The 16,079-nt window shown below is 44.0% G+C and overlaps 1 protein-coding gene across 1 annotated transcript in view; it reads right to left on the minus strand.

Annotated features, from left to right (window-relative positions):
• Positions 1 to 14,854, minus strand: part of PSAP (prosaposin) — a 32,316-nt gene extending 17,462 nt beyond the window's left edge. The window contains exon 1 of the mRNA XM_068547763.1: positions 14,733 to 14,854. Coding sequence (XP_068403864.1) covers positions 14,733 to 14,772 — 40 coding nt within the window. The 5' untranslated portion in view covers positions 14,773 to 14,854. The remainder of the gene's footprint in view (positions 1 to 14,732) is intronic.
• Between the last annotated feature and the right edge of the window lie 1,225 nt (positions 14,855 to 16,079).

Raw genomic sequence — 16,079 nt, forward strand, 5'->3', positions numbered from 1 at the left:
CTGCCTGCTTCTACATCTGAATTAGGAGCTCGAATTATGAACAGGAGGCTACAAAATGAGTCTCTAGGCAAAGGAACACACAGTGATACACACTGAAGCCGGAAGGATGGACCTCAGCAGATAAAAGCAGGGCTCCCTGCACAAGGCCTGACCACCACTCTCCATCCTTACAAATACTCAAGTCTGGGGATTTTCTCCAACCTTCCCAACCAGGAACAGCTGTAACTGACCAAAATCTATCAGGTTTCCGGAACACAATGCACTATCACAGGCCCAAGCAGCAAGAATACTTTGTAACGTGTTTACTCCCCCTAGGAACTTGAAACAGTAATCACCTGCTATAAAGACTTGTTACTTGTTTTGGCCAGGCTATTCTGGACTAAAAAAGTAGCCCCTTCTATCTGAAATTAGCCCAGCTACTGCAGAACCCAAGGTCATTTCCCAATCCTAACAGTTGCTGAACGGTAACAAGCCCCCAACTCAGAACTAGAGGTAAAATATATGCCTGGTGGCCAATTGGGTAGACCTAAGAGGTCACCCAAGCCAAGCCTAAAACAGATTTCACGGACACTAAGAAATGAAAACTGAAGTCCCAGCTCCTAGAAATTCAGTCCTTAGCAAGACCTCCCCATTTACCTCCAACCTAAAGCCAAATTCATAAAGGTGCATGTTATTAAAATGGTCTGTGGTGGGATTTCCTAAAATGACCCGAAACAACTGCGTGTCCTCAGGGTTGGTAATGAGGCTGAAACAAGCCTGGTGATGCCAAGTGCGCGACCTGCTGAGAGGTTCAGGGGCTTATTTCAGGAGCTGGTCTCCTGAGAGGGAATCAAACAGTGGGTCAGAACAAGTTTGGAACATAGATCCTTTCCTCAGAAAACGTACTAATACACAAAACCCTCACACCACTTCAGGGGGTTCTCAACACCTGTCCGGGGACTCCAGCTGGGGACTGAAAGCTCCCGGGGTAAGCATGGTTTTTCCCCACGGAAGTGGGAAAACAACTAAGATGAAGGCACAATTATCAACTCCATTGACTGGGACAAGCAGTGCCTTCAGGTGGGAGGGACAGACACAGGAACAATGGTGCTGTGTTGGCAGAAACATGGAGCTGCAAGGAGAATGCCCAACTGCTCAGGGGAGCCAGAGATGGCTTCTTCAAAATGGAAACTGAACTGGCACCTGAAAGAGGGCAGCTGAAAGACTGGTGGGGCGGGGCAGGGGGAGGGGGACTCCTGAACATTCTGAGGGAGAGCAGTGATCTTTGCTGAAGGGAAAGAACACTTTTGTCTTTTCAGGAGCGGGGCTCCAGCAGACCCCAGGCCCACGGGGAAAGACCCCACCAGGCACTCATCCCTTGTGACGAGTGTCGCCCATGGTCCATGCTGTGGGCGACAGCTCGTGTTAGCGTTGCCCAGTTGTGACGTGGCAGAAACGAGGGGGAGGTGGGGAGATCCAGATGATGGGCACCTAAATGGAGTGCAAGGCTCATCCCAAGAAGGCTGAGCAGGGAGCAGGGGCAACAAGGGCTGAAGAAGACAGCTGGGAAAATGAAACTCTCTGGGTTAAATTTAAATGTGAAGTCTGTTGGGCTGAAGGAAAAAGCAGGGCAGCAAGAGCCAACAGCACAAGGACACTTGTGATGCCTGGTGATGCTGGGGGTCAGAAGCTGCGGCATGAGTGGACACAGGCAGGCAGAGCACACCTGCGCACCCTGCTTCCCGCGGGACAGGGACAAGCGCAGGGGAACACAGCAGGTCGGAAGGCGAGGCCCTTAGGAGACTGCAGGTGTTTAGCTGGGAGAGAGAAGGTTTCCGGGATATGCACTGTTACCTTCACAGGTGAAGGACACCTTCCACCTCTGACATGGGGGTGGATCTGCTCTGGGTGGTGGCTTCAGATCCCAGACCTCAGAGCGGTGGGTAGACGTGAAGGGAAGCAGACCACAGCTCAAGGTAAGGAACAGACTTAACATCCACAGGCTATAAGAGGGGAATCGGAGACTTCCCAGGTGGTCCAGTGGTTAAGACCCCACGTTCCCACTGCAGGGGGCGTGGGGTTTGATCCCTGGTGGGGAATTAGGATCCCACATGCCGCACGGCACAGCCAGAAGAAAGAAAAAAATAAAGGAAACCTGTGAGAGATTAAGCAGGTTCTAACTAGTAAGTGCAGAGTCTCAACTTGAAGTCAGAGTTCTCACTCTGAAGCCTGAACTGTCCTCTAACCATCAAACTGATGCTTTAAAAAAAAAAACAAGGGAATGAGTTTGCTTGTTATGTGATGACCTCTACAAGAGTGGGAGCAACCAAGCAGAAACGAAATGCCCAACCGAGAGGGATTCTGTGTAAGAGGGATCCTGAGTGGTGAGCGGGGCTAGAAGACCTCTAGGGGCTACAAAAGTCTTCACTCTTATAATAATGAGGCAAATGACATTTTCAGTATTTACACATAACCAATATTAAAATTACCCTAACCTTTCTTTTGAGTTATTTCTCAAAACATCTTCCCAGCAAAGCTTTCATCTCCCCACACTGCCCCCAAAAACCAACTTCCTTCCCTGAGGCAACAGGCTGAACTCTAAGACAGTTCTTAGAATGTCTGCCTGACACCCCGGAGATTTCTGATTAAACCTGTCCTATTAAGAAGGATCACTGCTCAGGGTGAGGCAAGCACTACACTTCTTAGTTCAAGGGCCTGGCATTCGAGCCCTCAGTGACAAATGCTGGCGGGCTGGAGTCAGAGAAATGATCACTTCAGAGACACTAAAACCCCACAACCAAGTTTCATTTTATTAGGACAGGGTTTCAGTTTGTTTGTTTTTTTTTTTAAAGACTTCAGTGGTTATTTCCTTAGGAAAGGGGTGGGTGCTCTGTTCCCTTCTTACTCCTAGGCTTGGAAGAAAATAAGCAGATGTGCTCTAAACCACTCCACATGTAGGTCATTTAACAAAGACAGGCTGTAGTGGAATTTTACTGTCTTGAGAACAGCTGCCATGAGCCGCATCAGTCATGGGCTTTGTGGCAGCTCTAGACTCTGACCAAAAATCCTCAGTGAGCCTGGGAGGGAGGGAAGGAGGGAGAGCTCACCATAGCCGTGTGTGTTTTAGGTGCTCTTACGATGACTTCTTAAGTGAGAAGGAGCTAAACCCCAAGTTTAGAGTGAGGCTTCTAAGGCAACTTACCCACCATCTAATAAGTTAAATGTTTTTCAAACACGGTATACTGAAAAGAAAATAAGATCTGCCTGCAAGTCCTGTCCAAATGACCCTAAGCAAATCACCATCCTTCTGAGCTTGTTTTTCATCTGTAAAATGAGGATGAAGCCATTGATCACTGGATTGTTTTGAGAAAAGAGATGACATAACTATGCACTTTCAACTGCCAGAGTATTACTCTCTCAACCATCACTCCTTATCATCATCTATCTCTCTGGTACCTTAATTTACCCACATTATCTCGACTCCCCTACCAGACTGACTCTGAAATCAGACAGTGAAGGTTCAGATCATGGCTCTACCACTTCCAGTCATGTGACCTTCAGACTTTGGTCTTCCAATCTGCAAAATGGGCCTATTACTAGTACCTACTCCAAGGGATTTGTAAAAATTAACCGACTGTACAACACAGTGCAGTGCTGGCATGCTACAACAGTCCAGTGAGCACTATTACTATTATTATCCACAGTAGCAAGTGGAAGACCTTTTTCACGTCCACCATCTTGCCCAGAACAGGTGTTCCACAAATAGCTGAATCAAGGATGTTCTATTTGCTTTCTCTACATTTAATCAGGTCATTAACTGGCAGCTCGAAGACCTAGAGAGCTGTTTCCCAACAACCTCAGAAGTTGTTGGTTACTAAATTCAAGACCCAGAAATCTCAAGGAGAGTGAAGCACAGGCCCCACTGTAATGAGCCCAGGAGTCGATACTGGTAGCTAGGAGCTAAACAAGAAGCCCCGCGTGTGCAAAAATGAGAGGTGCCCAGCGAAGCACTAGTAACACCACCAGTGAAAAGTTTTCAGTAATTCATGTAATTGGAGCTACAGGCTGATTGCCCTCCAATCCCAAGAAAGTTGCCACTGTTCACTGTTCCACTAAAAAGTGGAACCCACTTTTTAGAAAAGCCCCCTCAAAAACCTCTCCCTCTCTGGAAGGGCACAGAGGCAGTATGGCAACATGATCACTGCCCTGAGTGTTGGGGGTAGACAGATCTGACAAAACTCCTGCTCTGCTGTCTACTAAAGCCAAGCTTCAGAAAACTTACTAACGCCACAATTATCTGCAAAATATGGAAAATAAGAGTGCCCTTGGGGCTTCGCTGGTGGCTCAGTGGTTAAGAATCCGCCTGCCAACGAAGGGGACACAGGTTCGAGCCCTGGTCTGGGAAGATCCCACATGCCGCGGAGCAACTAAGCCCATGCGCCACAGCTACTGAGCCTGCGCTCTAGAGCCCGCGAGCCACAACTACTGAAGCCCACGTGACAAGAGCCCATGGTCCGCAACAAGAGAAGCCGCTGCAATGAGAAGCCCGCGCACCGCAACGAAGAGTAGCCCCCGCTCAACACAACTAGAGAAAGAAAGCCCGTGCAGCAACGAAGACCCAACGCAGCCATAAATTAATTAATTAATTAATTAACTTCCTTTAAAAAAAAGAGTGCCCTCTTCTCAGGAATTCTGTGAAGATTAATAAGAAAGCACAGAAAGCACTGAGAGTGTCCGGTACTTATGAAGCTCAGTTAATTGTACACTGGATTGTTGTTAATGTGGACTTGAGGGAAAGGATGACAAAGGGAGGTGTTCACATTCTAATTTTTGTATATTGGCATAAATTAATTTTTTCTCATGTTACTTTTAAAATCAGAAAAAATAGTTAAAGCTTACAACCTGTTTCAGGGAACAATTATCGCCCAGTGTGGCACAGACCACAAGTTGCTCCCTTGTGGGAGCAATATCTATTCTCCACACCTTTCAAAGGAACAGAGCCACAAATTCTTAGCTACATACATGGCTGCCAAAATAAAAAACCACATTTCCCAGTCCCTCTTGTAGCAGGGTCTGGCTATGAAACCACATTCTGGCTGATGGGATGTTAGTAGACGTTACTGCACTTTTAAAGCCAAGTGATGGCTGGAACTTTGGCAGCCATGATGGGCCATGAAGAAAGGGCCTAGACCTCAATGATGCAGAACACTGAGCTAGAAGAGCCTGGGTCTCCGAATTCTTTTGGAAGTAGAACCACTATGCTAGCCCTAGACTGCCTGGCTCCTGAACTCGCTATGATAGATGGGAACAGTTCAATCATAATTAAGATACCATTATTCTAGGTCTCTGTTGTCTGCAGTCAAACCTAAGCCTAACTATAATACCAGCTTAATCATCTACCTCATTCACCAAAATAGTCTCCAAATGACAAGTCTTTACTAAGGCTTACCTCCACTGCAGATATTTAAAAGTCCATGTACACCATATAATTAACAAAGATTTTCAAAACCAACCTCAGAATGAAAGGGATAATCATTCCTAGAATGTGTGTTTTATGCCCTATTTGTTAAAACAATCAGTCTCATTATTTTAGCCATATAAAATCTTTTTTATTCCTTTTAAATATTTCAGGTAACATATGCTAAATACTGTTTGAGTCTAATTATCAAAAAAAAAAAAAAAAAAAAAGGGGGTAACAGAAAATGCAAGCAGCCTCCCAATCTCAACAATCAGAGCACACATTCCACAGGGCAGTGGATCTGCTGCCTGGGTAATGCATTGCCATGGCAACAAGCAGGTTGCTAGGAAACCAAGAGAGAGGAACCCCAGGAGAGGCAGTATCTACCTCAGGTCCCCCGCATTCAGACATTTCTCAGGAGAATTTGTGCACTTAGATTCCCTAAGAGCAGGAGATAACACAATGCACTCGATGAAACAGCTGGTGTCACAAATACCTTCGATGACAAAGAGCACTTGTCTCTTCTTTAGAGGATCTTGCTTTTGGAAAACATTCTGCAGAGCAGAATAAAAATACTGCCCATTTAATCATTCTGAATGGCATACGCTTAGAGGCAGCCTGCCTTGATCTGGAGGAAGTAAGGTCCAAATAGTCCCCTTATCACAAAAGGAATCTGTGGCAATAAAGCTTTCAAGCTTGCTAGGCTGACATCCCATCACCTCTGGCTCAGATAAGCTATTATTTCTGTTACTTAAGACAAAGGTTCTTTCTTCCCTGCTTCTCCTCTCCCACTGCCCCCTTGCTTTTTAATTTTCCTCACAAGCCAGATCATTCTAGGGCAAGAAATCAATCCACATGAAGAAAGCAACAGAATCCTCAGGTACACTGCCTTGTGTGATAACACACACTGAGGGGCAAGGCTGTGTGATCTTCTTAGACTGTAAAAGAATGATTCAATTTGGCATAATTAATTTTGGGAAGAGAAATTCCTATCTAGTTCATTCAAGAGCACTCCAGGGGTTCCCTGGTGGTGCAGTGGTTAAGAATCCGCCTGCCAATGCAGGGGACACGGGTTTGATCCATGGTCCGGGAAGATCCCACATGCCGTGGAGCAACTAAGCCCGTGCGCCACAACTACTGAGCCTGCGCTCTAGAGCCCGCGTACCACAGCTACTGAGCCCGCATGCCACAACTACGCAAGCCCGTGTGCCTAGAGCCCGTGCTCTGCAACAAGAGAAGCCACCGCAATGAGAAGCCCACACACCGCAACGAAGAGTAGCCCCCGCTCGCCACAACTAGAGAAAGCCTGCACGCAGCCACGAAGACCCAAAAATAAAATAAATATATTTTTAAAAAAAGAGCACTCTAGTCCTAACACAACACTGTAAATCAACTATACTCCAATAAAAAAAATTAATTAAAAAAAGAAAAAAGGAGCACTCCAGTCCAATATAAACTCCTGTCAGCAAAGCTCTTCTTCCAAAGTGTCAACCTATCAGGTGATGATCAGACATAAACTTAAATCACCTTAGATAAGATTACTCCACAACTGGACCATGAAGAAGCCCCTGACAGAAATGCCCAAGGTCCAGCCAGGTGAATGGGTACAGGCAGAGGTCAAAGGCACATCTGTATGGTTCTACACTCAGCCCAGGGTACAGCCCAGGAATCAACTCAGCCAGCCAGCCAGCCAGCCAGAAGCCGGCCCAGGCTCTATCCCATCCCTGCTAACCGGCTGGGTGGTCTCTGCACCCTTGAAGAAGACAATACTATGCTAAAAAAAAAAAAAAAAAGATTTCATGCAAACCCACTAATAAGGAAATTCAGTGTTCTGGGCTCATCGCACATGATTGTTTATTAAGTAAAAAGTTTCAGATACATGCAAGTGTGTCTACTATAAATGTCACTTTTGAGTACTTAATACTTAAAAGGAATACCACCTTCACTGGAAATGCTGAAATCTAAAATTCAGACCACAGCATGGATTAGGGCAGGATATTAGAATGTCCCCAGCATTCTGATTTAGTTGCTCTCACCTGAGAGGGCTGCTGTGAGGATAAAATGTTAAGCAAAAAGCACTTAGAACAGTGCTGGGTACACAATGAACTCTCAGGAAGTGTCACCTACTATGATGTCTGTAGTTCCCGCAAATCAGCTACACTGGTGGTTCACACTCAAAGCGTGGTCCACAGAACACTGAGGGTCTCAGAGATTCTTTTAGGGGGTCCATGAGGTCAAAATTCTCATAATAGTAATATGAAGATGTTAGTTGCCTTTTTCACTCATTCACTCAAAAATAAGCAGTGGAATTTTTCTGGAAGCATATGACATGTGACAGTGCAAAAGACTGAATGCAGAGGCAGCTGAAAATCCAGCCAGGTGTTAAAAAGATTGCAAAAATGTAAAATAAGCTGTTCTTCTCACTAAATAGGTTTATGTTTAGGAAAACAGCTATTTTTCATTAAAATCACAATATGTTAACATGTAATGGATTTATTCTTTTTTTAAGGATTATTTTTAAAATTTTGTCAGCTTAATTTATAAGATGGTAGATATCATAGATATAACCCAGATTAACAAAACCTCTTTGGGGTCTCTCAATGACTCAGGAGTATACAGGGATCCTGAGACCAAAAAGTTTGAGAACCACTGGGTTAAACATTTAAAAACAACTAAGTTCTGGAACTAAAAAGAGGGGAACAACCTCCTCAAATTATAGCTGGTTCCCTTTTCAGATTTACCTCAAATCAGGCCCACCAGGGGTATCTTAGTTATGTTAGGGTCCTGTGTCCCTAACCCCTACATAAAATCCTCTCCAAAAGGCTCAGGCGGGGCGGTGGGGGCGGGGATTGGCTCTAACCTGGACATGAACTATTATTAAAAGCCAACACTTCACTTGAGTTCAAAGTCACTCTTGATTTGCAAACTCCTAAACACAATTTCTTAAAATTAGTTTCAGTTAATAAAAGAAAATGCTTTGTTTAATCGTGATAAAGATTTGGCACTACCAGCATTTAAGTTTCATGCACACTGAGCCACCAGCAGTTACTGAGCTTAAGCCCTCTTGCTACAGCTCACACCACGGTTCAGCAGGACTGAGCACCTATTACAGGCCAAACACTGTTGTACATGCTGCAGATCCAGTCAGTGACCATGACAACAAATAAAAACACATCATATGATGCCAGGCAGTGCCAAGTGCTAAGAAGAAAAATGAAGCCAAGGAAGAGCAAGACTAGGGCAGAATGGCATGGACATTTCAGGCAGAGCAGGACGCAACTCTGGTTAAGGCAACACCTAGGCACAGAGTAAACTACGTGATTACCTGGAAAGGAAGATGACCCAGATAGGTAGAACACAAAATGCAAAGGTTCTGGGCAACAGTAAGTAAGCAGCCCTGACCTGATGGGAGAGGAAGAACTCTGAACAGCAGCCAAGGGCCAGGTGACATGACCTTGCAGAATAAACTTTAGGTTTTACTCCTAGTGAGACAGGAAAAGCCACATGACCCTCTGGCATCAGCGCCTGCACATGGAGACAGCATTCCAGCACAGCTGTTAAAGGAGTTCTGTTTTGTTTTTTTTACTGTAATAAGTGACATCACTAAGACTGGCCAAAAAACTTTCTATAACATCTCCTTCAATCTTATTTACGTAGTTTCCTGTCATATAAAGAATTTCTTTTCAAAAGCAGTATCTATCCAAATGTGGCCAGAATTTAATTTTACAATTTGGAAGTGTCATCAGAATCCATCTCACTTTTTCTGTGCCACAGATGTCCATCAATAGGTTTAATTAAATTGACACATCCATACAATAAAATACTCTGCAGCTATTTTTTTTTAACAGAGGGGAGGTAGAAGGTGATTAAGAAGATAGGACAACTTAAGTGCAATGTGGTACTGTGGATCCACTCCTGGAACAGAAACAAGAGATTAGTGGGAAAATTGGTAAAATCCAAATAAAGTATGCAGTCTAGTTAACAGTAAGGTTAATTTCTTACTTTTGAAAAATGTACAGCGGTTATGTAAGATGTTAACAGTAAGCGAAGTTTGGGTGCAGGGTATATAGAAACTCACTGTACTAGCTTTGCAACTTTTCTGTAAATCTAAGATTATTCCAAAATTTTTTATGTTTTTTTAGAAAGGTAGTAGTATAGATCTATCTGTATTAGCATGAAATAACCTCTAAAGATACAAATAAAAGGAGAAATGCAAATGAAAACCACCTCACCCTTTTATCATGGCAAAATTTCAAGTTTGACATCAAATGTTAATATCGCAACTAAAAACCGCATATTCTGTGGGAACAGAAATTCCTAAAATCATTTGAGAGAGTAATTCAGCAATTTCTAATTAAGGTGAAAACAGATATACTCCACAACTCAGCAATTCTGTTCCTAGGTATATCCTCTAAGGAAATGTCTGTTCATGTGCACAAGAGTATTTATAGAAGCAGTTTGTAACAGAACAATAAAACAACTGGAAATAATCTAAATGTTTATCAACAGAATGGAGAATAAGTATGATATAAATGGAATACTGTACTGTAGTGAAAATGAATGAAACAGATCTAAACTTTTCAAAATGAATGAACCTCACTAGCAAAAAAAAAAAAAAACCTAACCCAAGAATATATATTATTCATGAAATGTTTAAAATATCCGAAACAGGACTTCCCTGGTGGTCTAGTGGTTAAGACTGTCGCTTCCACCACAGGGGGCAGGGGTTCAACCCCTGGCGGGGAAGTTCCACAATGCCGTGCAGTGCGGCCAAAAAGGTAAAAAAAAAAAAAAAAAAAAAATCCAAAACAATACTACACATACCACTGAAGATTACACATATATGTATGAAAGTATAAAGCCAGACCTGCAGGGGAATGATAAACACCAAGGCCAGGAAGGTGGTTATCTATGGAAGGAGGCGGGTTGTTCTATATCTTAACTAGAGTGTTATATACATAGGTGTTCATTATCATTACTCTTCCACTTTTCCAGATGTCTAGAATGGTCCACAATTTTAAAAAAGAGCAAGGAGCGAAACAGTGTAATATGCGTTTGTGTTAAAAAGAAAACCAGAAGGGGAAATCATACACACAGCCACCTATAGGTAGCTCCGGAAGGCTCCTAAAGGAGCCGGTACCAGGCTGCCTCTGGGAAAGGCCCAGGGGACAGTGGTGGGAGGGAAACATACTTTTTACTCTATGCACTATTACACTGATGGAACTTGTTTACCGTGTGCAGTTATTATCTGAACAGCTCACCTCCATTGAGGGATGGGGAAACCAGACTGGGGCGGGGGGTGGAGAACAGACTTACCCCAGGTACAATGGTTAGGGACAACCAGCCTAGAACCTGAGTAGTCAGGTTACCAGGAACCAGCCCTGATCTGTTGGGCTGTTCTGTTAAAGACTGATGTATAAACCAAGAGTTTGGCTGCCTAGCCAAATTCTTTCCCACCTCCCTCCTGATGGCTGACGACCTACCCTAGTTTGTTTTCTGATCTGGTAATTATGTCCAACGTAACACATTTACAAGTCAATTTAGTTTTGTTTGTTGTTAAATTTACAACATCCAATGAAATGAAAGAAGGCAGGAGACATCACAAAATCAAGGGCAGAGACTGATTTTGTCCTTGTGCTGGTGGGACAAGGACATTAAGAAACATGCTATTGTTTTTTTGTGGTTTAACAACAAACCCTATAGTACTTATTTACCTAAGCCTTGTCATACAGTAAGTTATTAAAGTATCACTACATCACTACATTATTAATCTCACTGTACAGATGAGGAAGCACAGTTTAAGAAAATTGCCCAAGGTCAGTCAGTGATGTGATAAAGTTAAACTTCTATTCTACAGTATCATCTCACTCCCATCATAAAGAATAATAAACTTCACAAGAAAACATGGAATTTTGACAGGTTATTTTTCAGTGCGCAGGCCATTACCCAAGGCCATAATTGAGGTTATTTTCTGGAACTTCAAGGAACAAAAGTAAAGCAATGAGTGCTTTCGCCAACAGTCAAACTGTTCATCCCAATCACTGTATTTACCATAAGTTTTAAAATGATTTAAAAAAACAAAAACAAAAAACAAAACAGGCAGGGCAGGAAAATCCAGATCCTCCTTCCAGGAGGCAGAACCAAATAACTGGTGCCGGAAGCAAGGCTTAGAGTGACCTAGAATGCCCATGCTAGAAGACTGCTTCCAGAAGCTGCAGTGCACACTTGCCCAAGTGGCATGGTCTGGGCCTTGAGAGCTTCCCATGCCTTATTAGGTGCTTTCCCCCCGCCAGCAACACCCTGTCGCCCTTCCTCATCCCTATCCAGTTAAGCCACAGCCCAGCCATTCCAGCTTCAGAGCCCAAGAAAATGGAGGAGCAAGTTCTCCTTCCCCATCTAGAAAAATCCAGACCACCTGATCTAATACGCTTCAACTATCGTAGGAGGTATTGGATACACCTTGTTAAATGCAATTAAACCACTTACCAAATCCTTGTTATTTTCAGAGTAAAGTTGATTATTGACTAAAAATTGATAAACAGGGGAATTATCCAAATTCCTGGCAGGTGAGAACTGGAGTTGTTGACATTCAGCAGGCTGTGCTATAAGTTCATGTCTTGCATCTTAATAAAAATAAGCTATCAAATGAATATATATTTTTACATAATACATTCTAGCATCCTTAGAGAGCTACCTGCCTCAGTGGCAGGTAAACAACATTCAGCTGGTTAGCCTCTACACAAGCGGCAGTAAACAGGGGCAGCTAAGTTTCAGGGAATATGTACCATATCCCAGGCACCAAGCCACTTGTTTTATACTTGCCACCTCATTAACACTGGGCCTGCCTTTTTCCACGAAAGGAATCACCCAGCAGTATGTCCTTACTATATGATCCCATTTATAAAAAGCTCAAAAATAGTAGTTAGGTTTTTACATTTACAGTGCTAGAAGCTAACAAAGCGGTTTCCTTTGGGGCACGTTAGATAGGGTAGTGGATGGGGAGGCACAGGGGCTTCTGGATGCTACTCCTTTACCTTGGGGGCTGCTTACAGTGGGCTTGTTCACTCTGCAGTAATACCTCAATTTGTACACTTAAAATGTGCATGTTTTTCTGTATGTAAATTACAGCCCAATAAGTTTGTAAAGTTAAGCACCTGCTGTTGATGGAAGGATAAAGAGCAAGCAGTCAGGAGTCCTGGGTTCTGATTCTGACTTCCCCAGTAAATGGCCTACGATTTGGGGGAGTCATTTCTGGGAGGCCTCAGTGTCTTCACTCCTAAGAGGTTAGAGGAGATACTCTCCAATTCTCTCAGTATACCATCACTGCCATTTCTTTTCCAGGTGGAGAAAAAGGAGGGGCACCTGGATGAGTAGGAAAATAACTCAAGAGCAAAAGTCTCTACCACCAGGACATCATTAAAACACAAAGCATAAAGCCTCTCCAGATTCAGGATGACACTCTCTGGTGCCACACTGGAACGGCAAGTTCTAAGCTCTCAGGAAGCAGATGATGGCTGCCGTCACTAGGCACCTTCGTTAACAAGCTCACTATCAATATTAAAAATTTTAGGAATACATTTCCAAAAAGCTACACTGGGGCCAGAGCTGTCAAGGCAAGCAGGCATTCATACATTGTGTTCAGAGCATGACCTTGGCATAATCCTAAAGCCTGGGCAGCAAGATTAGGACAAGGCCATTATTACACACTCCCATTTACCCAAGTGTTCAGGGGAAAGGGTATCTAGTCTAACTTAACAGTCTGGTTAGCCGTACTCCCATATATACCAGAGGAGGATTTTACATTTCCAAACAAACAATTAAGTCCTTTTCGTGTGGGTGGAGTGATTCAGAACTCTTAAGGGTCTCATGAGGAGTGACTCACTGCCAGTAAGAACAGTTTGATACTGAAAAACAAAAAAATCGTTTTCAATCAGTATAGAAAATTTAGAGACTAGCATTAGTTTATCATACTGACTATGGAATAAAAGCAGTATCAACCCCAGCAAGAAAAAGTTCCTTTGGTGACTATAAAACCAAAAATCTTTCTTTATAAGTTGATTGCCTTTCATAATCCACAAGTAAAGCAAGTTTAGGAGCTTGGTTTAAGTTTAGGAGCTTGGTTTAAACACCTTAAATCTATCTCACTTATAAATATCTTATTTGATTCCCATCAACTCTGTCATCCATCGCATTACTGTCTATTAAAATTTGGATTGCTGCATGAGTTAGAATGGAAGCTAGCCCTTAGATTACAGTTAACTAGAAACAGAAATTGAGGATGGGCCTGAAGATCAGGTTTATTGTCCTCAGTGGGCTATTATCTGAAAACATCCAGATTTGGGATCCTCTGTGTATTTAAATTAAAATCTGGCTCCAAGTCTGTCAACCTCACTCCTTTCCCTTTACCATGACGATTTAGATGAGGTTAAGAATATGAAGGCAAGAGTTGAGGGTGGAGGGTTGGTCTCGATGACATGGGAAGGGCACGGGACCCCTTCTAATTCCAGGAAGGCAGTACAGCTGGTTTCCAAGCATTGCCTACATAATCTACGATGATTTGATGATTTTAACAACCATCAGTACTATTTCAGGACAATTTGTTGGGTGTAAGAATACTCCTATGTACAACAACTTCTCAGGTACTTAGATCTTCCCAAAAATAAAGGCCACTGCCAAAACCAGCCAATGGCCGTGCAAGATGAAAGGAGGGCTCCATTGCAAATTCATCAGGACAACAAAAACCCCATATTATCTTCAAGATGTAGGATCAAGAGTAAATATATATGCAAAGATAAACATCAATACAGAAGATATATTTATGTGCTTTCTGCAACTTCAGTACTCTTAAAAACTGGGGCAAGTGAGGCCAAGGGCCAAAGTCTGTCCAGAAGTTGGGGCTCCAGTCCATCTCCATGACGTGCGTCCAGCACAAGCACGACACAGCTGCAGTAGGGGTCACCCTACAGGCCCACCCCGAGAGCTGGACCGGCAGCTTAAGGGAGCCCCAGTCCGCCAACTCAGGCCGTGAGGGAGACGCTACTTCCCCGGCCCCGCCCGCCTCGCATGCACGCCCGACCCCAGCCCCTAGGCAGCCAGGCTCCCAACTGCCTCCCGCCTCCAGCAGCCCCTCCGCCGCCCAGCAGGTACCCGGCTTTGCGCATGCGCCTGCGCAGAGCGCGCCCCTCACTAATCTCTATGGGGAGCGAAAGGGCGAGGCCCGGTACAGCCCGCTCCGGGACTAGCGGGCTGCGTCCTGCGGGATCCCCTTTCCCAGGCTGGGGGTCCCAGGGCTTACCCGCGCCAAGGAGGCTGGCCAGAACCAAGAGGGAGTACATGGCGCCTCCTGACTCCGCAGTCTGCAATGCAGAGCGTCAGCTGATCCTCAGCGAATATAAACCTGCCCCGCCCCAAAGCCGCCCACCGCGCAGGCGCAAGCTCTGTCCTGGCCAGGCGGCCCGAATTCTCCCCGCAGCCTGACTCAGCGCCGCACAAGGCGCCTGCGCAAGAGGAAGGCTGGGAGGAGGGAGGAATGTGGAGGCCGAAAGGATTGAAGGAGCGTGGGAGGAGGATAAGGAGACGGAAGGGAATGGAGAGGTCATCAAAGAATACATAAATGAAGAAGTAAACGTTAGGGATTTTATATATATATATATCTATATATAGAGATATATAGATATATAGATATAGATATAGATATAGATAAATATCTTTCAAGCCTCACCTTTTTTCTATGAAGTACCATTTTCTATTATTAGTACCATTTTTCAGTTGAGAATCCGTACTCAGAAAGGTTATCTACTTTTTCTAAGCTCTCACAGTCAAAACTCAAACTCACCACTTGACCCACGCTGTCTCTTAAATGACGTTCATAGTATTTTCGTGGCTGGGCCTGCGTGTAACTTCATTCTGGGTCCTGACTTTCCCTCTTAACATTTCATATCCACAATCCCTTCTCCCCATGACTCACAGACAGGTTTTTCAATATTAGATATGTAGGGTTTCAGAACAGGTCTCTGAGATGTGGTACTTTGGCATGTGGATTGTTTTGCGCTAAAGGCAATGGAGAGCCTGCAGGCTCAAGAGAAATTACTGCCTCTCCCTTAACTACCTAGAAGAATTTAAATTGGGGATTTTTCCCAGAAAAGGTGTTATTACCAGGAACAAATTTTATCTAAGTGACCCCATCTATATGGCAGGGCAAACACCTAATTACCAAAAAATCTGCTCTTTTTACCTACCTGGGGATGACCCTCCTGTCCTTGGAAGCCCCAGGTCCCTATCCCATTTCTTAGCTCAGCATGGTGTACATACCTCATTTTACCTCTCTGTCTCTGACCCTCTCATGTTTGTGGGGTTCCTGCACATATGAAATTAAATTTTATTTTCTCCTGTTAATCTGTGTTACATCATTTTAATTGTTTGACCAACCAAAAAGAACCAAAGAAGGGAAGGGAAATTTTCCCCTTCCCAAAATATACAAACACTCCCAAGGCCCTATCATGGTTTGTCCCAGAATTGGAGGGAGTGGAGGAAAGGGATTGAGAAGCAAGACGGGGGAGGATAGAAAGTGCCTGAGCCTTTGGAGAAGGGAACAAAGAGTGAAGCCCGAATTTGAGAATCAGGCTAAAAATCAGCCAGGAGC

Source organism: Eschrichtius robustus, chromosome 7, assembly GCF_028021215.1.
Source record: "Eschrichtius robustus isolate mEscRob2 chromosome 7, mEscRob2.pri, whole genome shotgun sequence".
Classification (NCBI taxonomy): Eukaryota; Metazoa; Chordata; class Mammalia; order Artiodactyla; family Eschrichtiidae; genus Eschrichtius; species Eschrichtius robustus.